This window comes from Hyperoodon ampullatus (genome assembly GCF_949752795.1).
Source record: "Hyperoodon ampullatus genome assembly, chromosome: 14".
Classification (NCBI taxonomy): domain Eukaryota; kingdom Metazoa; phylum Chordata; class Mammalia; order Artiodactyla; family Ziphiidae; genus Hyperoodon; species Hyperoodon ampullatus.
Window position 1 is genome coordinate 70,834,756 of NC_136927.1, and position 25,278 is coordinate 70,860,033.

General features: G+C 47.8%; 1 protein-coding gene across 9 annotated transcripts in view; it reads right to left on the reverse strand.

The window, feature by feature from the left end:
- Positions 1-458: 458 nt before the first annotated feature.
- Positions 459-25,278, reverse strand: part of PTPRT (protein tyrosine phosphatase receptor type T) — a gene marked incomplete at both ends in the record, with an annotated part of 1,101,453 nt that continues 1,076,633 nt past the window's right edge. For 8 of the 9 annotated variants that reach the window (XM_079719325.1, XM_079719327.1, XM_079719323.1 and 5 more), the window contains 4 exons: positions 14,038-14,091; positions 14,872-15,007; positions 16,556-16,719; positions 17,601-17,726. In XM_079719325.1, coding sequence (XP_079575451.1) covers positions 14,038-14,091; positions 14,872-15,007; positions 16,556-16,719; positions 17,601-17,726 — 480 coding nt within the window. Of the gene's footprint in view, positions 567-14,037; positions 14,092-14,871; positions 15,008-16,555; positions 16,720-17,600; positions 17,727-25,278 lie in introns of those variants that run through there. The other variant, XM_079719321.1, reaches the window with a different exon arrangement.

Genomic DNA, 25,278 nt, shown 5'->3' on the forward strand with positions numbered 1-25,278 from the left:
ATTTTTTTGTTTGAAAGTTTAATCAAGTTCACTCTTCAAAGTATCTGTTCTTGTATCTTTTAGGAAAGAATAACTTCTATATTTTTTTCTCTGATAATTGGTCTACTCAGGTATTCTGTTTCTTTACCAATTTTGGTAATGTTCATACATTTCCAAACTCACCCACTTGACCAATTTTTTGAAAAGTTACTAGCCAGAGTTATTCATAATATCCTTTCATAATGCTGTATAATTTCCTCATTCACTGTTTTGTCCCTTTCCTACTTCCTGATTTTGAGTATTTGCATTTTACCTTGATTAAAGTTATCAGCAATTTGTTTTGCTGGATACAGTAACAAAAAAAAGTTCTTAGTATCAGTTATCAAATCGAGTGTTTTTCTGCATTTGTATTTGTTGTAAAATGTCTTCCTTTTCCTGGCAGGGACTTGATTTCATAGGCAGGCACTTTCTCTCATTCCTTAAAGTAAACACCTCTGCTTTGAACTCTTGCATCTTTTCACGTGTCTAGTGTTCTCCTGTTCGCTCATCCTTACAAGGGGAGCTCCGAACTTGCACAGAGTTGGGAGCTTCTGGAGAGCACGGTGGAGGTTGCAAGAGGGAAGGAAAGGAGGTTAAGATTTGCTGTTATTTTTTCTGCCAGTTCAGAAATCCGACTGCCTGGGAGGGCGGGGGCTCAGCCAAAGCTGGGGCTCTCAGCACAGGGAGCTTCAGCAGCCGTGAAGAGGTTCCTATCTGCATTTAGTGTTGGGTGGAACCCCCCCTCCCCCATCTTTCACTGGCACGTTTTCCCCCATTAGGAGGCCGCTGCCTCTGCAGGCTGTGCTGCCACAAGCTGACAGTATAGCTGCGGGCTCCTGACTTTGTGGGCATGGATCCCCAGTCCAGACACTCCCCCATCCCACGGGCCAACTACCTACCACTGTGCTAGTGGTCCCTGTGGGGCCACTTATGGTCCTTCTTACTGGCTACTGGGCAAGCTGACTGTTTTCAACAAAAATATGAGATGGCAGAACTCCTGTTCCTAAATCTGAGTAGAAAATTAACATCATGTCACATAGGATGATCCTAGGGCATGAGAATAGCGTCTCCCATATGAATCACTTTACACCAAGTCCATTTTTGTCCTTGGATCAAAAGCTTAACTGGACAGCTGGCAGCCCTCTCTGTGTCTTGGCAGGGTCCCATCTCAGACTAACAGCTAGAGGATGGGGTATTGTGTGCACAGCTTAAGCCCAGTTTCTCAGTGTTCCCAGAAATGCATAAGCCTGATACAAAGTTTGATATGGAGGTATGATTCCAGGGAACCATGAGGTTACGGGGTGTACATCAGAGGAGGGAGGGAGAGGCAGTACAAGGCTGTGTTACAGAGTTCGCTCTTCCTCCCAGGGTCTGTTTGCTTGTTCTGGGACCATTTGACAAGTGACCTAAAACATAGCTCAGAACTGCCTTCAGAAGAAAAAAAGGAGGAAGCATCTGCCTACAGGCTCCAGTCTCCTATTGGTCAATGGTGGCTCCCCGACATTTCTGGGTGGCACACAGATGAGTGCTAAGGGGGTTCCTGTGGGCATCTCAGAGGACAGCATCAGAAACTATGGGGCAAGAAACGAGAGGTGCAGAGCCTGTCTAAGGGGTGTTCTCACCCTGGGCTGCACCCACATGAAACCTGCAGACCTGCTTGGAAATGGTCACCACAGCCACACGTAGGGGGTAAGAGGTGAGGTTGAGAATACTCAAAGCGATACAGTAGGCATCTGCTTTACCCGATCTTGTACATACTCAACTGACAAGGTGCTCCCTCCTCCCCCTGCCTCGCTCTGGGGTGCTCTGAATGGAGGGAAGCATGAAAGCTAAAATCCTCAGCATGCTTTTCTGCAAGTTGCTCCAGGCCATTCACCCTCCCATAGAGGTTTCTTGTAATGTCATTTCATCTCCCAGGAGATACACATGGATGATTGACCAGTTTTCTGAGTGAGTGCAGACCATCTGGAGGGATGAACCGCTTCATCTTCTCTGAGGCTTCTTTACATCTTCTAGGTGGCAAAACGTGATTCATCATCAACCACTGATGATAATTCTCATTTTAGCTCCTTGTGTCTTGTAATCAGAGATAACTCCTTCCAGACTCACTCAGTGGCTTGGTGGCCAAGATTCTAGCATTTACTATGTATTTGTAGGTATTTTAGAGGAGAGCAGGGTGAGATGGAGTAAGCTATGATCATGACCTGGAATGAGGATGGCTTCTTCCCCCTGCCCTGCCCACCCCATAGGGGGATGAATTCACCTCCTATTGAGGCACATAGAGCTGTTAGGGTCCTCATCATTCAAAAGGAGATGTGAGTGTTCTTCCTGGCTCAGCCGGCTCTTAAACCCTGGTTCCAAATTCAACCAGCAACTGAGATAGCTGCTTTGCTCATTGTTGTCTGGGATAGAAGGCTCCAGCTCGCAGACACTCAGAGAGGAGAGCAGTGTGATGCTCAAGCCGTGTAATACCTAAGATTCTGCAAACCTGCACCTTGCAGAGAACCGTGTGTGGGCCCCTTCATTCTAGCCCTCCAGTAAAGAGATTTCACCGAGTTGTTCTATGGCACGACGCCATCAGCCTTCAGGGAGGGAAATGTGTTGCATTCTGCTAAGGATGTTGTTGGAAGGCATTCTTTATTAAGGGGGTCCATGGAAAAAATCATTTCCAGCCCCTGTAGCAGAAATACTTTTATTTATGCTGAGCAACTAGCTTATTTTTCCCTTTTGGACACTGAGTTGACTGACTGTGTTCTCCTTCTTGGGTAGACGGGCAGTGCCAAGTTTTTGAAGCTCTTGATCCAGGTGTGTGGCAAATCTTTTGGGTATGATTTCAATCTTGGCATCATCTTTATCTATCCTGCTTTCACTTTTCTATGTTTTGCTGTCCCCACCTTTCTATAGAATTCATTTTTCTATGTATGAAAGTAATATAAATTTTAGAAAATACAGAAAATCATAGAGAACAAAAATTACCTATGTTCCCTAGGATGAGAGATAATCAGTGTTAATAACTGATGTAATCATTCATTCATTTATATACTCAATTTCTTTTCTCTATCTATGCATCTGTATTTCTCTGTATGTCTCTCTATCCAGCCATATACTCCAGATGTCCTTGAATAACTAGTTCAACTTCCTTCCAAGGCCTAATCCATGGGTTGTGAGAACTGAAATCCACCTCAGATTCTGCTGATTTCTGTCGGTTACATTTCTCTGCTCCTCCCTGTCTCCAGATTTTCAGTTTATGGGTGTCATCTCTCTGTGGGTGCCGTATCCCACCTGCATGTCATTGGAGATTTCAGGTTCAGTCCCTTTGCTAGAATTCAGGACAAAGCTACTTAGGCCAAATCCTTGTGGAGTCTAGTTGCATTTCCTAAAGATTAAGTGATCAAAAATTTTCTAAAATTAACCAAGAGTGGTTTCCTTAACTCTATCTTGCCGGCTTCTTTTGCATTTCTCCTGGTTCCTTTCTCCTTACCCACCCCTGCCCCAAGCCCTGCCAAAGAAAATGAAATCCCCTTTCTTGCCTATTGCATGGCATGTTGGTGACCTCATGCCATGTCCTCAAGGGTCTGAGGGCTTCTGTGTCCTGGAGTTCTGACCGGAGGCTTGAACCCTTGGAATTAGAGGAAGATCTTAAGCCAAACTGGAGGTCCCCATCAGAGTCCAAGCAAGGTGCTCTGAGAGTTGATATGGACCCACACTCCAGGTCTAGCCAGACAGGAGGGCCTGGCCAGGCCTCCAACAGATATGTAAAGAGAATTGTGTCACTCTGGCCCATCTCCAGGGTTGGCACACATGGGGTGGGTGTCCCTCACTGTTAATGGGGGCCCCAAAGCATACTACCATGGAAATATGACCATGGCATGCATGGTGTTAAGTGAAAAGAAGCCTGTCTCAGAACTTATATACACACATAGATACATATATATATATATACACATATACACACACACATATATATGCCATTTATATAGAAAATTTATGTATATTTATATATGTATAGAAAGGTCTGCAATAGCAAAAAATATTAACAAGTACCTTTGAAAGTGGTGACTTTTACCTCATGCCTCAAAAAACTTTACTTTGAATTCTTTCAAGTGAATATATGCTACTTTTATAATAACTCTTTAAAAGGTATTTCCATTTTGGGAGGGAAATGATATGCCCCAAAGTATTTTTATTAGGAGATATGTGAGATTTTTTTTCTTCTTTCTAATTTTCTCAATATCAACTATTACATTTGTGGCAAAAGAATAAATATAGCAGGCAGAATAAATGAGATTACCATGACCAAGGACAAAGGGACAACGATTACTAGCTGGCTGGCCACGGGGTTCCCCTCTTAGGACCTGAGTTGGGAAGCGTGCGTTCTCCAGGCTCTTGGCTTGCCAGGGGTGGATACTACAACTAGGTCTCTTACGTTGGAGAACACTGCCAGGGTTCCTAAGGCTGAGCGAGAACAAAGTGAACCAGGGCTCTGGCCCTATGGCTCATGCTTCCAGCTTGTACTTATATCTGGATACGTACAAAGAACTGGGAAGCCAGTCAATTCCAAGGAGTTGGTTCCAGCTGTTTCTTCTGCTTACCTGGAAAGCAGAGAGCATTGCATCATGTGCATCAGAGACTGGCAGCCTCATACCCTAGTTTGGGAACTGGTTTGTCTCCTTGTCCCCTATCTGTCCCCTTCTAAGAGCATTTGGAAGAGTGCTTTCTTAACTTCAGCATGCATTACAATCACCTGGGGCACTTGTTAAGCATGCAGGTTCCTGGGACCCATCCTGGACCTACTCAATCAGATTCTGCATGTTTAGAAGCTTCTCAGGTGAACTGATGTGGTTGGTCTGTGGACCACACTCTGAGATGACAGGTTTAAAGTCTGCATCTGGCACCAGTGGTTTGGTACCTAATCTCAGCATTTATTGCAACATTGAGAAGTGAGGTCTTTGTCAAGAGATGGAGTATCTTCCCCTGACTCTTGATTCTGAGTATGCTGTGCAACCAGCTTTGTCCAAGGGGATGTTGCAGACATGACTCAGAACAACTTATGTGATCAGACTTTCTCATGTTCCTGCTATCACCAGGAGAAGCATATGCCTAGGCTAGCTTGCTGGTCCCAGGAGGAGGGTAAGAGACTCATGGAACATGGCTGCACCAGCCAAGATGTCCTAGGCAAGCCTGGCCTGGAGCAGAGTCCTTAGCCGACACAAGTGGACCAGCTGAGATTAGCTGAGCTCAGCCTAGCTCAAGCCCCAGCTGACCACCATGAAAGACTGTTGTTTAAAGTTACTGAATTTTGGGTGGTATGTTACACAGCAATAGCTAGCTGATACATCCAGGCAGTTTGTTAATATGCAGATCCTGAAACTGTGATTCTGTAGGGTCTTAAAAATTTGTCTGTTTAATGAACTTCTGGTGTGATTCTGATGCCAGCACTCTGTGGACTCCACCTGAGAAAAACTCTCGAGACCCGACCCTTTTACAGGTGCAATATGAAATCATGAAATATCCCTTAATATCTATGAACCTCAACTATTCTCATCTGCAAAGAGGGGATAATTCATATTTCCTGCATCATAGATGTGAGGATTAAATGAACATAAAGAAATCTAGTCAGTAACAGGCTTTTCTTCTCCTCCTTCTTCAACTTGTCTCCACCTCACCCTACCCAACCTCAGGAAGACACCAGTGCGAATATCTTAGGAAAACGTGAATCTTAGGGTCACAGCTTTATTGTATAGATTTTTAACACAGCCATATTACAAACATTGTCAGGGAACATTTACAAGAATAAATAAGATGGACTTGCAGGTGTAAAAAGATTACACTTCACTGTAATGTACAGTCAAAAAATATATCTGATATTCATTGACCTGACATTATTTACCTTCTGCTTTTTGAAGCTAGAATTGGAAAGGAAAAAAAAAAAAAAAAAAAGAACATTGACAGCACAGTGCTGGCTTCTTTAAAAAGTTGATTTTGTTTTCTCTTCTCATACGTGCTTTATCTGTCAAACACCCAAACTGTACAAGTGCAGGCCACTGGGATTTGTGGAGGAGGCTGCTAACAGTGTGGAGACTTTGGTCTCATGCAGTATCATATGCCCAGTGGACGTGAAAATGCCAGTCTCCCTGGAGTTGATGGGAACCCCGTGATGGCCCTTATGGGACTATGATGGTGTCCAGTGGCCAAGGCAATGGTAGAAGCCCCAACTCTTTGCCTTTCATTGGCTGGTAAGATGTAGGGTGGAAAGAGAAGGTAGAAAAGTGCTTTTGAGTCTGATTGCCAATATGGGTTAGCCTGGATTAGCCTGGGCTAGTTCAGGAGCTACCTGGCAATGAAATGGATGTACCAGGGATGATTATGATCACGTCAACTGAGTCACTGTGCTTTTGCTTTTGCAATTTGCTCTAACAGGCCTCGACTGGGGAGGGGAGGGGTGGAATTCACCTCTGGAGTTAATGTGTATGGTAAGCAAAACCCTACTCTGGGTCCTACTTGGACCTTTACTGATTCCGGCTGTCACTGATGGCCCTGTTGGCCAGCAGATCGATATTATGACTGGTCTCATCACAGATCTTGGTGGGCCTGGGTTCTATGGCAAAGCAGCTGCTCTCTCTGGGCTGTTGGGTGATAACCAGCCTGGATGAGCCTTTGATGCGTGGCTAGAGCAGCATCTTGGCCTGCGTGGTGCGGGGGCAGCAGGAGAGTAGGGACTTCAACCAGCACAAACCAAGCCCAACCTGCTTGGCTTTGTGCTCTGCAGGGAGGAAGGCATTCAAACAAGGTCCCAGCTCCGTAATACTTCATTCACCTAGGGTGGAAGGAACTTAAAGGCCATCTCAGCAAAGCTCCTTCTTCCCTTTAAAGAGATGCCTGGCTTTTGCTGAATGGCTGCTGAGACAGAAAGCTCATCTCTGGCAGATAGCAAGTTCTCTCTTACAGCTATGAAGTTTCACCCATTGGTCCTAGTTCCGCTCATAAGAGTGCTCCGGGACTAGCAAACTGTGCTTGAATTTATCTAACGGTCTGCAGGCCTATGGAGGGTATGGGCACTGGTATTCTGCCTAATTCTTCAGAAGTCTGATCTGACCTGGGATGTCACCCCTTGGCCCTCTGAGCCTCCAGACTGCCCTGGAGGTTTGGTCCAAAGAACAGCCTACATCATTCATCTTCCATAGGAGAGATAGGTGCACGGTGGGCACTGAGAATGTTAGACCATCACAAAGGGGGTCCACTGCTTTGTATTCATAAGCCCAAAGGCACAGAAGTATGTGTACAGGAACTCAACTTTGCAGTTTTGGCAGATTGCTTCGTAATCCCTTTCCTCCCCCAAATCTAAGCATCCCACTCACCAAGGAACCATAAAGTATAATAATTACCCTGAGCTCCAGGCTTTCATACCAATACCTTCCTGACCAACACTCTAAGGACCGCAGACCCTCATTCTCTGAACATTTCAACCAGGGATCAGGGTCCAAATCCCACTGCTCAGAGCAGCTCTCAGACACCTACGGAAGCTCCATGGTAACCCTGCCCCAGCAGCTTTACTCTATAGTATGCCCATGCTGAGTCCTACATCTTTGTGTCAACGGCAGTGACTAGCCCAACCTCTTAGATAACTAGAATGCTAAGCCTGGGGTCTACCATTATGGGTGCTGACCCCGCCTCCTGGGGACCTAACATTCTTGGGTGGATTTGAGGGGGTGAATGTGGCCTCTTTGAAGACCTTTTTCCATCTCTTCTAGAGGCAGGCAGGAGGGATGCAAGAGATGGTCTTGGTACCTACAAGAGTGTTGTACAGCCAGCCAGTGTGACGCAAAAGTCTATGTCTGGTTACCAGTAGACCGGAAGAGAGTCTGTTCATGTGCATAAGTGTGGCTTAGACATCTCTGTATGCTTCTGAGGATCATACCCATGACTCTGACAAACTGGAGCCTCCTCCACTCTCTGCCACTGACTTCTCTCCTTGCTGTTCAGTGTATGACCTCAAAGGCAGATCCTGGATAGATGGAAACCAAGGCCTTGCATTTTATCACTGCTAGGCATGTCTCTGTTGAAAGCCTCCAACACGGAACCCTTGCACGGGGATACAGAAACAAGGCTGGGTCTCAGCTGGTTCCCTCTATGCTGGATTCACGTTACTTATTTCCCTGTTTTATTTGGCTGTGATTTGGAGCTGGCATCATGGGCTGAGAAGGAGCTCAGATTAGTTAGATGGGGAAGGCAAGTCAGGGCTTGGAGATGCACGGCCACCATGTGACTCATGTCTCATCTTCTGCCCTGCAGCTTGGGTTGACCACCTGTCCCCAGGGATCCTGGCCCAGCACAATGTGTTGGCCTTATGGTTTAGAATTAGCATCGTGGTCATCTTACTGACAGGCTCACCCGTGTTTTCCGTGGCATTACTCCTGACTCGACTTGGTGCTGATGGCCTCTCTGTCCAGCCCAGGGGAGGCCGGACGCAGGCTAAGTGAAGGGGGTTTTCTTCACCCGCTGTGAGGTACAGGGGAGCTGCCCTCCCCTTCAGTGTCACTGGATCTGGGCTGGGCAGTTACTCCTGCAAAGATGACGTGATGAGCATCTGTTTCCTCCTCCCCGGGCCTCACTTGTCTGCAGCATCCTTGCTAGACTGAACACCTCTGTGCACACACCAGGGATTCACACCAGAGCTGTGTGGATCGCAGTAAGGACACACACCAGGGATTCACACCAGAGCTGAGGAAATGTGGATCATGGTGAGGATACACACCAGGAGTTAGCTTACCAGCAGGGACCCAATGATGGATAAACATGATTGGTCAGAGGGAAAATTATCGTCTTTTCTCCAAGACACTGAGGCACATTCTAAAGCAACACCTTTGTTCCAAGTGGTTCTGGCCAGTCCCTCTCCATCCCCCATCCTACTGTGTCCCAGAAGTGACCACTCTGCCCAGTAGACCATATGCAACCTTGGTTCTGAGGAGTCCTATCGGGTCCTAACTTCTTGGCTTTGCCTTCCTGTTTTCCTACCCAAAGGTCTCCATATCTACCTACCCCTTCTACCTGGCTGAGGCTCCTCTTTCTGCATCTCTTCCCACTAATTGGTTGGTTGGCCCAACATTCTACAGCCAAGAAATGGCTGGGCTGGATTAGAACCAAAGACTGGGTCCTTCCTGTCACAACCCCATGTCTCACCAAGGGATGGACTGTGCCATAGTAAACTGAGCTTCCTGATGGCACCCCCTCCAGGGCCCTGCATGTTGTAAGAACCCAGTGAGTACGTGGGGTTGAAGAAAAGTGACAAGGCTTCCAGCCCCCAGCCCCTCATGTGAAGCGTGTCCTCAGATTGGCCCACATTAGCAACCATGTGACTCTACCCAGACTAAGGGCACCGCCTTTTAGAGGCCCCAGCATTCAGGAATCTGCTAAGGCTGTGTTCATCACCTCCTTTCCCTTTAGGGTTTTATGCGCTGAGCCGTCGCCACTCCAGATGGGCATGTCCTTGTAATTCTAGTAGATTTCAATGGCTTTGTTCCAGTATCCAACTTAAGGAGAGTTGAGATCAACCCATGAACAGTGAGGTCAGGGTGCCCCCGTACCATAGGATCTGCTAAGGGGAAGGTGAGCTGGACTTGAGTCTAGAATTGGCCTCAGGAGGAAGCAGCATGGCCAGGCATTGTGCCTCTTAGACTGGGCTGTAATTCCCTAGGGTCCATCATAGTGAGTTGAAGGGATCAAAGCCACGTGAGGGACCCAGGGCACACATGGTTAAAAAAACATTTATGCACTCCTATGAAAACAAATCAGGCTCAATTAGAGAAGAATGCAAATAGTATGTGAATTGCTAGACATGAAACTGAAGGAATTTTAAGCTTACCATTGTCTGCTTTGGGCTTTACAAGATCCATTGGGCCTGTTTCACTCTAGTCTTTGCTGTTACGGGTAGCCCCCCATGGGAAAATCTGAGACATGGGAAAGTATTGCCTTTGAAGTCAAAAGAACCAGTTTAAATCCCAGCTCCCTCCTTTACTAGCTGTGGTGGAACTGTGGGCAAAGGATTTCACCCCTCTGAACCTCAGTCTCCTCAGCTATAAAATGGTGACAATTAGAAGCACTTCTTAGGAATGCTGGAAGAATTCAGTGAGCTCACATTTAGAGTCTCCAGCACAGGGTCTGCTGGTTGCACGGGAAGGCTGACATCTGGCAGGCAGACCACTGCCTGGGCTACATCCAAAGAGACAGTGTAAAAGCAAGCTGATCCCTTCTGCTCCCACAAAGGGAGGCATGCTGTAGCCATCTAGAGGCTCAGAGCCCCCTGGCCCCAGGACCTTCGTACCAGAAAGGAGGAGACGACGTGTTAGAATGCAGCTAGGATACATCCCGAAGATGTCTAGGCCAGACATGCAGTCAGGTGGGGACAGTACCTGGCTTCTCGTTAATTCCTTGCATCTTCTCCAAACAGGGTCCATATCTAGGAGGTGAGAGCCATGAGGCTTTGTGCTAAGTGAGGGGACTCTCTTGGGCAGCCCAGAGATAGGAGGCTGGCCCCTGTCATGGAGACCCAGAGACCATGAGTTCCACTTCCCTCTGCATCGTGGACGGTGAGCCTGCCCTGTAAGTGTAGAGGAGTGAGAGGATACCCCGAGGGAGGTGCTGTTTGCCCAGGAGCTTTCCTGGGGAAGGGACCAAGTCCAAATTCCCGGGCACCAGCGCCCCGTCTCATCCACGTCCTGCCACATTCTTGCCACGTGGGATCTTGGGGAAAGCATCCCCATCCGCGAGCCTCCGTGTCTTCCAGTGTAAACTGGCTGAAGACTGTTCACTGCTCTGCATCCTCTGGAGGGTGGCTGGGTTGTGAGGAAATGACCGAGGCTGGGGGTGCTGAGCTGGGGGCACCATCACTGGCCCTGTTGGGTTACCCAGCACGGCCCGAGTTTTCATTCTAAATTCCTTCTCCCCAAAGTCACATTCTAAATTCCTACCATCTGAAATGATAGAAGCCACTGTCATTTTCACCTGCCAGCTATTTTGCCCCCTCCTGAGCAGAGTAAATCCTAGGGTTTCTTTGTGTTTTTTAGAGAGCACACCCCTCTCCCAGCCCCCATTCTGTATGGATGAGCCCAGATCTGAGAGAGAGGCATATAGCTGGCTGATCTGCTATGTCACAGGCTCCTTGAAGGCCGAGACTAGAGCCAGGGGAGGCCAGCAGGGGGCCAGGGCCTGGGGACCAGGGAAAGGGACCATGAAAGGGTAAGAGCAAGCTCGTGGTGGGGCTCCTCTGCCTTCCTTTGCTTCGAGATGCTTCCTTTTGAACCTCCAGAGTGACAGCCCTTCCTTGACTGAGTCTGGTGTCCCTGGACTTCCAGACAGTTCCAGAGCCCATGCCGACGGGAACAGCTTCTGTGGGCTCCTTCCATTGTCCCGTCCTCATGGGCCCAGGGGTCTGGCTTGGTCACCCTGCTTCGTGGCAGAGCAGAGACCCTGAGTTTCTCACAGAAGCTGCGTCTCCTGATCCAGCAACAAAATAACGAGCAGACAGACAAATAGATGTGGTATTAAAAAGTATACGCTTAGGGCTTCCCTGGTGGCGCAGTGGTTGAGAGTCCGCCTGCCAATGCGGGGGACACGGGTTCGTGCCCCGGTCTGGGAGGATCCCACATGCCGCGGAGCGGCTGGGCCCGTGAGCCATGGCCGCTGAGCCTGCGCGTCCGGAGCCTGTGCTCCGCAATGGGAGAGGCCACAACAGTGAGAGGCCCGCGTACCGCAAAAAAAAAAAAAAAAAAAAAAAAAAAAAAAAAAAAAAAAAAAAAATAATAAAAAGTATACGCTTAAGGGACCATTTTCACAGTGTCTGATGAAAGGAAAGAGGCAGCCCCACTGGCCCCAGAGGGAGCCTCCTCTAGCACTGAGCTGAGCGCATCACTCAAAGCTCCACTGCCTCCTTCTTGCCCACAGGGGCCAAGTCTGCCCTGCTGGTGGAGCATTTGCCCCCTGACCCTGGCTTACCTCCTGCCATGTTCTGCTCCAGTTGAGCTGACCTCCTGCCATCTCACCACCCACCCCCAAGGACTTTGCACACGCTGATCCCTTGGCCTGAGTTTTCTTTTCTTCCTTTTTGTACCCAGTGGAATGGATGTCACCTCCTCTAGAAAGCTCTACGCTGAATCTCTCTTGCTGTGAGGCTCGTATGACACTTGTAAGCTGCGCTGTGGTTGTCTTCCCAGGATACAGTCAGTTCTTTAGGGAGAACACTGTGCCTTGTTGAATTCTATGCTTCTCATGGCCTCTCTGGGGCTAGACCAGCCTTCAAGATGAAGCTTCCTGGATCCCAGGCCACCCGGGGGCTGCCAGGTACTGTACCAAAGCACCAGCTAGAGACCAAGGTAGAGTGTCCCTGGCTGGCAGACCTCACAGCCTGAGGGCACAGGGAATTGTTTTCACTGGCTAAGAATTGAGATGGGACTAGCTTTCCTGGGGAGCCGGGAATGAGTTGCTAAAATATATCTGAAATTCTGAGCTTCCCAGAAAAATTGGCCTTGGAAAGAAAGAATTAAATTCCCATTTGTGGAGTTCTCTGCTCAGAAATTTCTGGCCTCATTTTCCCTCCATATAATTGCTTGGCTGAGAAAGGATGAAGAAAACATTACAAGTAAGTCTCATCACTATTATCTGCCTTTGGGAAACCAGAATATCATGACTGAGGAAGGTGCCTCAGTGTCTTCGGTTGTAAAAGGATGATAACAGGTGAACAGCTCTCCCAGGGAGGGAGGGGGTGGGGTCTAAGAACTTGCCAAGCCTGGCATATAATATATACTTAGCCAATGCCGGCCCCCCTTGTCACTGACTGACCCATACTTTGGGCAAGAGTCTAGATTCCCCAGGTCTGATCCCCTTGTCCTATTTTAAGCCAAAGTATAGCTGGGTCCACGATGACATTTTCTGAGATGGCAGCTGAGTTTCTCTAGGAAGGTGTTCAAATTCGGAGATCCGGGGTTATGCTGGTACTCCGTCTATCCGCCCCAAAGGCCAAAAGGGACTGTCTTCAGACTGTCTCTCCCTTGCTCAGTGGCTGTGCTGTCCCTGGCTGGGACCTTTTAAGGACATTGCCAGGAGAGGTAACAGGCCCCAGAGATTTGTCTTACAGCTACACAACCAAACTTCTCTCCCCACCGTTTTTTGATGTAAGAGACTAAGAAAGAAAGTTTCTTTTCACGTACATGTTGGAAAATCATCAAATCTGAACTTGTTCATCCCTCCCAAGGGAGCCACCGCCCACGACACACAGGGTCCGCCAGCGCCGTGCCCCAGGGAGGCAGCCCTTCCTCCCAGAGACGAGGAGGAGCGGCAAAGTTCCCTGCAGTGCTGCCCCGCCCCACTGACCGCAACAAAGCAAAGAAAACCTCTGTCCAGGAGTGCCGCGGCCACAGCGGACTGGCCAGTGAATGACAGAAGGTCCAGGCCTGGGGGAAGGGTACACGATGGTGGTGGGCCAAGCCCCATGCAGGTTAGTTGGGAGGATGGGGGCCTCTGCTGTGGTCTCGGGAGCACCCTGAAGTCCCGGTGATCCAGAGGTCCCTGAAGGAGAGCCCGGTCATATTCACGACCACGTGGAGGAGGAAAGCACACATCCCCCCACTGCCCAGGGGACGCAGGGCAGAGGAAGTGCTGCCAGGCCTGTCACTCCCCTGTACCCACACAGTCAGCTTGCATCGAGATTCACAAACCTGAAAAGAGCAAAAGCAAGAGGTCTGGGCACTGAAAAATCCGGGCCTTGCTATAGAGGTGCACTTCTGTATGGGCCCGTGCCTGAGGCTGGAAAAGAAGCCTGGACCTTTCAGGGCGGCGTCCTCCACAGCAACTGGAGACCCCTCCAAAGGTACAGGGCCCACCGTGGCCCACAGGACCACCAGTCTTCTCCTTGGAGTTGGGCAGGGTGCCACCGCTGAGCCCCCGAGCCCAGTCGCTGCCATTCACAGAAAAGGGGGCTTGGCTGCAGCAGCCTCTGGACTCTGGAAGGTTCTCCATGCCATCGGGCTAAAAGGAGCTTAAATATTCCAGTGCCACCTCGTATACAAATTTATACTGTTCCTGAGAGGAGGAGAGGCAGAGAGGGAGAAGAGAAGACGAAAAGGAAAGGGAAAATGCATTTAGTTTAGAGATACAGATTATGGAGGAAACATTATCTGTATGTATAGTAACAGTCAATTCAAAATTGTCCACGCAGATTCAGATTCAATAGATCTGGAGTGGGGCTCAAGAGTCTGCATTTCTACCAGGCTCCCATGTGGCACTACTGCGGCTGCTGGTCTGTGGACCAGACTTGGAGTAGGCCCTCACTTTGGGTAAGACCACACTTAGGACAGACTTGAAGACTCATTAAAGTTCCCTGTGTATGGTTATGTCTCCATCTCTGCACCAGGTCTTTCCTAACATCTGGAGCTCTGCCTATCTCTGCCTATCTGTCTCTTCCTATCCCTTGCTTCACAGTGTCCTAGCCCAATGCTTTAGATGATAAAAATGAGCATAAATTAATTAGAATGGGATTGGACTGAGTCAAAAACATAATTCACATGCTACTAATCCAGAAACCCTTCCCCGAAGCCAGAATTAGTGATACTTTCCCACGGAATGGAAAGAGAGTAAAACAACGTAGCGTGTGCCAAGACGAATATCTGGACTCTCTGCAGAAGAGAAGCTGGTGAGGCTGGAGGGAGGAAGCAGGTAACTGTGTGTGCAAAGGGCAGCGACTGCAGGGGCTCAAGAAGCATCCGGCTGTTGAGTGTTTTTACTCTTTGATGCTATTTTCTTCAGGTCAAGGGAACTACAGTCAGCCCCTGGCTACCGGAGAACAGTTCTCGGGACACTCACCAGGGTCTCCACCATGTTGGACTTGTTGTTACGTAATGTTTTCACGATGTGGAACACATCGATGATGTTTTGCTGCTGGATCATCTCACACACGCTGCAGACGGCACAGAAGGTTCCGCTGCGGCCTCCCCCATTTCTAAACACAGAGCAAAAAGGTGAGCAAGATTCCTGGGTACCCCTCAGGCGCCTGCTAAGCCTAAGGCCATGTCGGCAGTAGTGGAGGGTGACTGCCCTGGCAAATGCAAGGTAAGGCAGTGGTGAAAGTCTTAGCCTGAGCCATGAGTTACGGTTGGAGTCCCATCTGTGCCGTGAACCTGCTTTGACCTTGGGCAAGTCACTTCCTGTGTCTGAGCCTCAGGTTCTTCATTTGTGTAATGAAGGGGATAACCTTTGAAAGCTCACCTAGCTTGAGGTCTCCTTGGTTCTAGCAGCATGTGACTGTCACCCATGGCACACTGACCCAAACCCCCAGGACAGACAGAGTGTCTTTGTCCGTGTGGTGCCTGCATCCTTGTCCAAAAGGATGCTCTGGGTCCACCTACACATCCAGTGAAGACAGCGGAGGGTTGCGTGTGTTTTTACTACTAGTTCCTTCCATCCGCTAAGGACAGCAATACCAGAGACACCTCTGTTAGCTGGGGTCAGCCAGCCTAGGTTTTGGGTGGGGCTGGGATGGGTCTCAGATGCTGAATGCCGAAAAGACGCATCTCTATTTATACACCCCGGTTTAAGCAAGACCCCACTGACCTGGAAAATATAGAGAGAGGGCTCTTGGCAGGGTCATCCCTCTGCCACACTTTCTTTCGGATGCTCCATAAGTCATCTTTATAGAAACACCCCTCCAACTCTTTACAGAAAATCTCTTTAGCAATCTGCCAGATTTGGAACTCCTGGGCGTATTGCCAAGAGCAACTAATGATGTCATGTAATGGTCTGTGTCTGGAGAACATCTGGATGGAAACTAAGTCTACCTCCCAGATGTTTTATCCACAGGACACCCAACGACCAGATGTTTCAAGTACAGACAGTTGCGCTCCATTCTCTGGCCAGTGCCTGCATTTCAGTGTCTGTTTTGGTGTCTCTGCTGACAGAAGGACACCCCTGTGCTTTCGGTTTCCTACAGCTCAAACCGCTGGTCACCTCGGCAACGGAAGACACGGATAAAAGGTACTCCTGCAAAAAGGCAGGCTAAAAACCAATCTCATGGGAAAGAGTAGGAAGGGCCCCCTGTCCCCGCTCCCTTAAGCTCTCCGATTTTCCTGACATCTGTGCACCACGTGAAAGAGGGGGCACGATAAGCCGGTTCTGAAATGACTGAACTCAATTCCAGGGTAAGATGTTATTAATGCCTCCACCTGCTCCAGAAATATTATTCTGAAAAAGGGAAGACTTTGATTCCACTTCCTTTTTAAAGAGTGAGGCCCTCTCCATCACCTCTCCCCAAATCATTTTAAGTTCTAAGAAGCAAAGTGAATGCTTGTGAATCAGCTGTTCCACACATAGCTTTATGGCTGCAATCCCAGTCCATGAAAGGACTGTAATGCCTTGACTACACTCCTATTGGCCTGTAAGGATGTGGTAGGGCCAGGGATGCCTAGGACTGGTATTTGTGGCCAGCGGCATCCTCAAGGATGCCCCACGAGCCACCACCCTGTTGCCCTGGAGACCCCTCCATCATACTCACAGGCAGTGGACCACAGTGCGTCCCTCCCTCCCATCATACTGCTCCTGCCACTTCTCCAGCCGTCGGACCACTTTGAGCAGAGAGCGCTTGGAGGGGGGCGTGTCCCGGTAGGCAGGCCAGCCAATGTACTGGAGGTGCTGGACTATACGATATCCATCCTGTGGCTGAGAAGAGAGAGGCTATTAGGGCTGTTCTGCTGGGGATGCTTAGGGATGCAGGCCCTCCAGATACCCTGGAGGCTGCAGCATTGCAGTGGAAAATGGAATAAATGGGGTCTACGCTATAATGTCCTCATGGGGAGAATCACACACTATCCCCATACCCACCTCTACACCTCTGTGCACACTGATTCTCCTGCCATGACTGCTCTGCATCCCTCCTCTACCTGAAAAACTTCTACGCAGTCCTCAAAACCCAATTCAAATGCCCCTTTCTCTAGGAAAGCCTTCCCTGAATACTGGGCAGGATTCTTCTTTCTGCAGTTCATGAGCCAAAATACATCTCACTTTCCCATTAGATAGCAAATTCTGAGGGCAGGGACTGAATCTTGTTCACCACGAGCCCCCAGTAAAGACCAAGGTCGCTTCAGTTAGCCACCATTTCATAGATCACTCATCTGTTCCCTCCCACCCAGTACTACTACACCCAGCAGTGAAATTCCTCATGGAATCAACTTATTATTTTCCATGTTGGTGTTCCCACCATCTAGCCCAAAGCTTACTGGATCCAATCAAAGGCTGCATCAACTCATGCCGAAACAGCGTGACACAGGGAAGCACTACATTCTGAGATTTTGTGTCTACGTGGCAGCAAGTGTGTCAGGAAACAGGCAGATGGCAGTATGGATGTCCCCCTGTGTGTCTCTGTGTGTGGGAGCCATTGCTGAGTCTGGAGCTGGAATTGGCAAAGTCATCACTTCCCCAAGGACGAGATAAACAGGAGAGGACAGCACAGACTCCTGGCTGGCCTGCGGGGTCCTCTCCCGGCAGCTTCCATCTGTTTTGGGAAGGAGGAGTCCGGGAAGCAGCAGCGGCCGTACACTTACCCGAGCCATGTTACAGATGCGGAATATTCTGTGGATGATGTCCTCATCGATGTCTGCGGAGACGAATTCCACCTGGATGGGCCCGTAGCACCCCGAGGTCTTTTCAGGCCAGTACTGCATACAGAGCTGAGGTAAGGAAAGGGGTCACAGAAAAAGGCCAAGGTCAGGGGCCGGGGGCATTGGTTTCATTCATCATGAAACCTTTCTTACTGCCTGCGGGACACATTGGCCAGAAAGGTAGAGTATTATGTAGGAAATTAGGCTCAGCTTTCCTGTTGGGGAACAGCTACCCATTTTTCTGGTTGTTGAAAAGTCAGAGCTCTGAGCACAGAAACAGTGGGCTTCAACATCTTTGCTGTGCTGATTTCAAACCATTTGTTAGGCTTGCTGGGCCTCAGTTTTCCCCATCTGTAAAATGGGGAAAATACTGTCTACCTTGTGCTGCTTTAAGGGTTAGATAGAACACTCTGAGGAAGGGCAACTACAATCTTTAGTTCAACACAAATCATAGCAACTTTCCCCCATTCTAGGAAAACCTTCACGGTGTTTATTTCATCATCAGATCATGAGTAGTTTTAAAAAATACATAGGTTTTGGCATCAGACAGGCTTGGGTACAAATCCAGTCTCTGCTGCTTACTAGCTGTGCCATCCAGGCCTCAGTTTCTCCTGTGTAAAGTGGGGCTAATTATGCTTACCTTGCACCAAAAGATAATGTAACATCGTATTGAGAGGTCTTGCCTATTATCTTTCCTAGTTTTTTGGAATTAGAAATTAGAACCTACAGCTGAGAGCAAAAGGCAGTGGTTGCTTCTCAATCTAAGACAATGCTTCTCAGCAGAGGTTGCTTTGCCACCCAGGGGACATTTGGCGATTCTAGAGACATTTTTGATCACTCCTGGGGGTTGCTATGGGCATCTAGTGAGTAGAGGCCAGGATGCTGCTAAATATCCTACAATGCATGTGACGGCTCCACTGAGAGGAATGTGGCCCCAGTTCTCAATGGTGCAGAGACTAAGAAAGCTTGGTCTAAGATCATAAATTGTCCCTTAAGTTTATAGTGTCATCAAGAGTGAGAGACAGATACTTTATGCCCCATATCTGTTGAGTCACTAGCTGACTACAGTTGGGGAAAGAATATTAAGGTAGGTGGCACAGGTTGTGGCTCAAGAGTAAGGCAAAGCATGCTTCCTCAACTCCTGGTTCCCCAGGGGCGTGGAGATGGACACTGTCCAGGGGCAAGGAGGAGAGCTAAGATTGAGGCTGCAGCCTCGCTGGGACCACCCCAGCATGGACCAAGAGGCCACGTGTTAGAAAGCCTTTTCACCTGGGGGTTGCCCGGAAGATGTAGCTGAGACTCAAAGACCCACCAAAGCTTCTGAGATCCTGGAATCTCAGTGGGGTCTGCCACAGCCTATGCTGAGCTTGCAGACAAGGAACTAGATGGACAGAGGCTACCCACGGCAAGCTGGTGGCCTCCTCATAACTACCACGGATGCAGGATTTTCATGAAAGTGATCGCTTTCCCTTTCATTGACAGAACAGCCAACTCACCCTGGGGAGTCACATGCAAAAACTTTTTTGATTCTATCCTTCCTCCAGAACTAGAGGCAGAATGGACGAGCAGGGAGGAGGGAGACCGTAGGAGAGAAAAGCACACATCTCCCACCTTCCTAGCTGTGGAACCTAAACTCCAGCTTAGGGATAACATTTATTCACATTATGGCCCATTGGCCAAACCTGGCCAGCCATCTGATTCTGTAAATAAAGCGTTATTGAAATCTAGCTATATTAGCCATTGACATACTTTCTGCGGTTGCCTTCAAGCTAGAACGGCAGGTTGGAGTAGTCGTGACAGAGACCACACAGCCTGCAAAACCTAAAGTATTTCCTATCTGGTTCTTTCTGCAGAGAAGGTTGGCCGACTCTTGTCCTATAGGGCTGTTCTAAGGATAAAGAGAGAACACATGGGAAGAAAGCCCTTAGCAGAGTGCCTGCATCCACTACATTCCAGCGATTCAGATCATTCTTGAACCCTCTCAGTGCTCAACAAAAATAACAACAATAATGAACTAACATATAAATTTGAAGAATTCTTCCTCTTACCACCCCTCTTAAATAGCAAAGGTAACCAAGATGAAGTTTCATAATGCAATGGTGCCTTGCTTTCCTGGCATCTCCAGTGGGGGTTAGTTGAGAATATTGAGGAAGGAGGGTGTGTGTGTGTGCGTGTGTGCGCGTGCGTGTAGGTGGGGAGTGCTGGTCACAGCAGTCTCTGTGGCTGGACAGTCAACTGCTGAGCTGTGCAGTAATGACAAATCCACAACTTGAACTTCATTTCTCTTTGCCATTGGCTCTTCTGACCTGCAACCTTCACAGTAATGAGGGACCAGTATAGCCAAGTCTGTGGCTGGCTAGAGAAATCAGAATTAATCAGAACTGCCAATTAAAAAAAAATAATTGCCTTTATTACCTGCATTGAATCGTGCCTTGCCAGAGGTTGGCTCTGATCCTGACATGAGGTACATGGGTCCAAGGCATCAAGGAAAGTCTATTATCCCCAATATTTTCAGTCTGGAGAGAATGTGGAACGATTTGTCTCTTTTAATAAGATTTCCAGACCAATTTCTCAAGCTAATAGGTTCTACTCTGCCTCAGACAAGACTCCTTTATTCTGGGACACTTCTCTGCATTTGATTTTCCAGGTCACTCTCCATCATGTCCAGAGGGCTGGGAAAGGTTGCAGGGTCCTTCTAATCCTACATCAGAGCCAGCCTTTCACTTGAGTTCCCTAATCCGTGAGACGACATCAGCAATGGCACGGGTGACATTCAGCCGGGTGACGTGTGGGCAGATGTGGTGTTTCAGCTGCCAAGGATCATCAGGGTCTGCCCCCAGGCCAGGATGCTGCACGTAATCTAGCCATGGGAAATGGGAGAGAGAATGGGGGGAAGCCCATGCTCTGTTCCTGGTGACCCTCTGGGGCTCAGAAATGATTCTCATCAATAAGAAATGTCCTCTAAGGTTTAGCTCAAGATTGTCCTAGTGTCCAAGTGCTGGGGCTGTGCCTCAGTGGGTACCACCACTTTGGCCCATGTATGCAGCTTAGCAAAAGGTAATGGGGCTCCTGCTTGAAGCGCCCTGGGCTCAAATCCCAGCCCTGTCACTCCCTAGCTGAGTGACTTGGTCAAATCTCTTAGCTTCTCTGGGCTAAGTGATGGGTGGCTGTGAATCTGAATGTGTCTACTTAGCACAGGCGTCTGCAGCTATAATTATTTGGCAGTGTGGGAGAGGGTCACTCAAAACAAGGTGGATAAAGGGAAGGGTCTTTTTCCCTCTACTTAGCAGCCTGTATGAAAATTTCCCGTTAGGATAATAATACCCAAAGGACTGCCCTTGTGAAAATTCCTGGTCAGCCAGCCTGACAGAGCAGTGGGGACAGGTGCCACCTGTGATATGGGGACACTGTTCTGCATGTCAGAGGAGAGAGGCCTGTGGATTGTTCTTGAGAGGGACCGAGGAGAGATGGAAGAGGAAAAGTAGGAGCATAAGGGAACCAGTGAAAGGGCTGAAGGTGAATCAGTGTGTCATGTGAGCCCCCCTCTCTAAACTCCTAAATATTAAGCAAATGTATCATAACAAACACGGACAATGCTCAGTGTGCATGGGGGTTTCTTGTGGAAGCTGGCGAGGAACTGAGCTTTGCTCCCTTGGTGACTTATGTGGTCTCAGCTCCACTTCTGTGTGAACTGAAGGGCCAGACCATGAGCACATAAGCATCGACAGTTTATAGGAGAGCCGCCAAGATGGTGGAGTAGAAAGACCCTGAGCTCACCTCCTCTCATGCGCACACCAAAAGCACAACTATCTGCAGAACCACCATTGGTGAAAAAGACTGGAACCTACCACTAGAAGATCTTCTGCAACTAAAGACATAAAGAAGGAACCACAAAGAGACAGGTAGGAGGGGCAAACTCACAACATAGTCAAATCCTATACCCCTGGGTGGGCGACCCACAAACTAGAGCATAATTACATTACAGAGGTTCTCTCACAGGAGTGAGAGTTCTGAGCTCCACGTGGGGCTCCTCAGCCTGGGGATCTGGTACTGGGAAGATGATCCCCCAGAGCATTTGGCTTTGAAGGCCAGTGGGGCTTGATTTCGGGAGCCCCACGGGACTGGGGGAAATAGAGACTTCACTCTTTAAGAGTACACACAAAATCTCACACTCACTGGAACTCAGGGCAAAAGCAGTAATTTGATAGGAGCCTGGGCCAGACCTACCTGCTGGTCTTGGAGAGCCTCCTGGAGAGATGGGGATGGCTGTGGCTCACCCTGGGGACATAGACACTGGTGGCAGCCATATTTGGGAACATTCTACCCTGTGAACACTGATGCTGGTGGCTGCCATCCTGGCTTATCAACCCCACCCAAAAGCCTATAGGTGCAAGTGCTGGGATGCCTCAGGCTAAGTAACTAACTGGGCAAGGACACAGCCCCACCCATCAGCAGACAGGCTGCCTAAAGACTTCCTGAACCCACAGTCACCTCTAGAAAAGCCCCTAGACATGGCCCTGCCCACCAGAGGGCCAAGACCCAACTCCACCTCCCAGTGGGGAGGCATAGGCCCTTCCCTTCAGGAAGCCCACATTAGCCTCTAGACCAGCCTCACCCACCAGGGGGCAAACACCAGATGCAAGAAAACTATGATCCCAGAGCCTGCAGACCCAGCCCACCCACAGTAGGCAGGAGCCTACCCTGGGACCAGCTGGGCCCTGGCCCTGTCCACTAGCAGGCCAACGCAAGCTCTGAGATACCCTAGACCCCATACCCAACTGTGTCAGGAATTGCCCCCCTCCAACCTGAAATGAGCTCAGGGATCCCTGGGCCCTGCAGCCAGACTCCAGGAACTGGCTCTGCTTGCCTGGCACTAACCCCTGAACCTGGCTTTACCTGCCAGTGGATCAGCAACAGCCCAAGAGTCTTCGGGACCCTGACTCCGGCCAACAGTGAGCCAGCACTAGCCCTGGGACACCCCTAGGGTTCTGCAGCCAGTGCCTTGTGACCAGGCCACACTAACTAGCAGCCAGCAGCATCTGTACAAGGCAGAGCTTGGCAACCAACTGGGCCAGGGGCCAACCAAGCCTACCAGACTGCCCACATAGGCTGCCACAACAGAAGGACCCATGCAGCCATCTAAGGTGGCACCCCAAGAGCATATACCTTGGGTGATGAGAGGGGAGTGCACTGCTGGGATGCATAGGACATCTTCTACATAAGGCCACTTATGCAAGGTTGAGAAACGTAACTAACCTACCACATATATAAAAATACAAATAGCAACTTAGACAAAATGGGTTGGCAGAGGAACATGTTCCAGACGAAGAAACAAAACCCCAGAAGAAGAATTAAGTGAAGTGGAGATAGGCAATATACCCGAGAAAAAGTTCAGAGTAATGATCATAAAGATGATCAAAGAACTCAGAAGAAGAATGGATGTATAGAGGGAGAAGTCAAAAGTTTTAAACAGAGAAGAGATAAAGAACAACTGAACAGAGATGAAGAATACAAAAAATGAAATGAAAAATACACTAGAAAGAATCAATAGTAGACTAAATGATATGGAGGAATGGATCAGTGAGCTGGAAGACAGAGTAATGGAAATCACTGCCACTGAACAGAAGAAATAATGAAAAGAAATGAGGACAGTTTAAGAGACCTCTGGGACAATATCTAGAGCACTAATATTCACATTATAGGGGTCTCAGAAGGAGAAGAGAAAGGACCTGAGAAAATATTTGAAGACATAATAGCTAAAAACTTCCCTAACCATGGAAAGGAAACAATCACCCAAGTCTAGGAAGTGCAGAAAGTCCCATACAGGATTAACCCAAAGAGGAACACATTAAGACACACTGTAATTAAAATGACCATAAGATAAATAGAGGATATTAAAAGCAGCAAGGGAAAAGCAACAAATATAACATACAAGGGCACTCCCATAATGCTATCAGCTGATTTTTCAGCAGAAACTCTGCAGGCCAGAAAGGAGTGGCATGATATATTTAAAATGTTGAAAGGGGAAAATCTACAACCAAGAATACTTTACCCAGCAAGGCTCTTGTTCAGATTTGATAGAGAAATCCAAAGCTTTACAGGTAAGCAAAAGCTAAAAGAGTTCAGCACCATCAAACCAGCTTTGCAACAAATGTTAAATGATCTCTAGGCAAAAAAGAAAAGGCCACAACTAGAAACAAGAAAATTACAAAATGACAAAGCTCACCACTGAAGGCAAACATACAGTAAAGGTAGGAAATCACCCACACACAAAGCTAATAGGGAGGTTAAAAGATATAAGTAGTAAAATCATCTATATCCACAATAAGCAGTTAAGGAATACACAAAACAATTAGATAAAATATGATATCAAAAACAGTAATCATGAGGGGAGGAGAGTACAAATGTAGGGTTTTAAAAATGCATTTGAAATTAAGAGGTCATCAACTCAAAATAATCTCATCTATATATAAAGGCTGCTATACAAAAACATCATGGTAACTGTAAACCAAAATTCTATAATAGATATACACACAGAAAAGAAAAATAAATCCAAACATAACACTGAAGATAGTCATCAAATCACGAGAGAAGAGAACAAAAGAAGAAAGCGGAAAAAACCAAATCCAAAACAATTAACAAAACAGCAGTAAGAACATACATATCAACAATTACCTTAAATGTAAATGGACTAAATGCTCCAACCAAAAGACACAGAGTGGCTGAATGGATACAAAAACGAGCCGTATATATGCTTCCTACAAGAGACTCACTTCAGCTCTAGAGACACATACAGACTAAAAGTGAGGAGATGGAAAAAGGTATTCCATGCAAATGGAAATCAAAAGAAAGAGTAGCAATGCTTACATCAGACAAAATAGACTTTAAAATAAAGACTGTTACAAGATACAAAGAAGGGCACTACATAATGATCAAGGGATCAATCCAAGAAGAAGATACAACAATTGTAAATATATATGCATCCAACATAGGGGCACCTAAATATATAAGACAAATATTAACAGACATGAAAGGGGAAATCGGTAGTAACACAATAATTGTAGGGGACTTTAGCATCCCACTTACATCAATGGACAGATGATCCAGACAGTAAATCAATAAGGAAACACAGGCCTTAAATGACACATTAGACCAAATTAACTGATACATAAAGAGCATTCCATCCAAAAGCAGCAGAATACACATTCTTTTCAAGTGCACATGGTACATTCTTCTGGACAGATCACATGCTAGGCCACAAAACAAACCTTGGTAAATTTCAGAAAGTTGAAATCATATCAAGCATCTTTTCCGACCACAACACTGTGAAACTAGAAATCAACAACAAGCAAAAACCTGCAAAAAAACACGTGGAGGCTAACCAATATGCTACTAAACAACGAATGGATCACTGCAGAAATCAAAGAGGAAATCAAAAAATACCTAGAGACAATGAAAACGAAAACATGACAATCCAAAACCTATGGGATGTAGCAAAAGCAATGCTAAGAGGGAGGTTTATAGTGATACAAACTTACCACAGGAAACAAGAAACATCTCAAACAACCTAACCTTACATCTAAAGCAACTAGGGAAAGAGGTATTCCATGGGAAAGAAAAC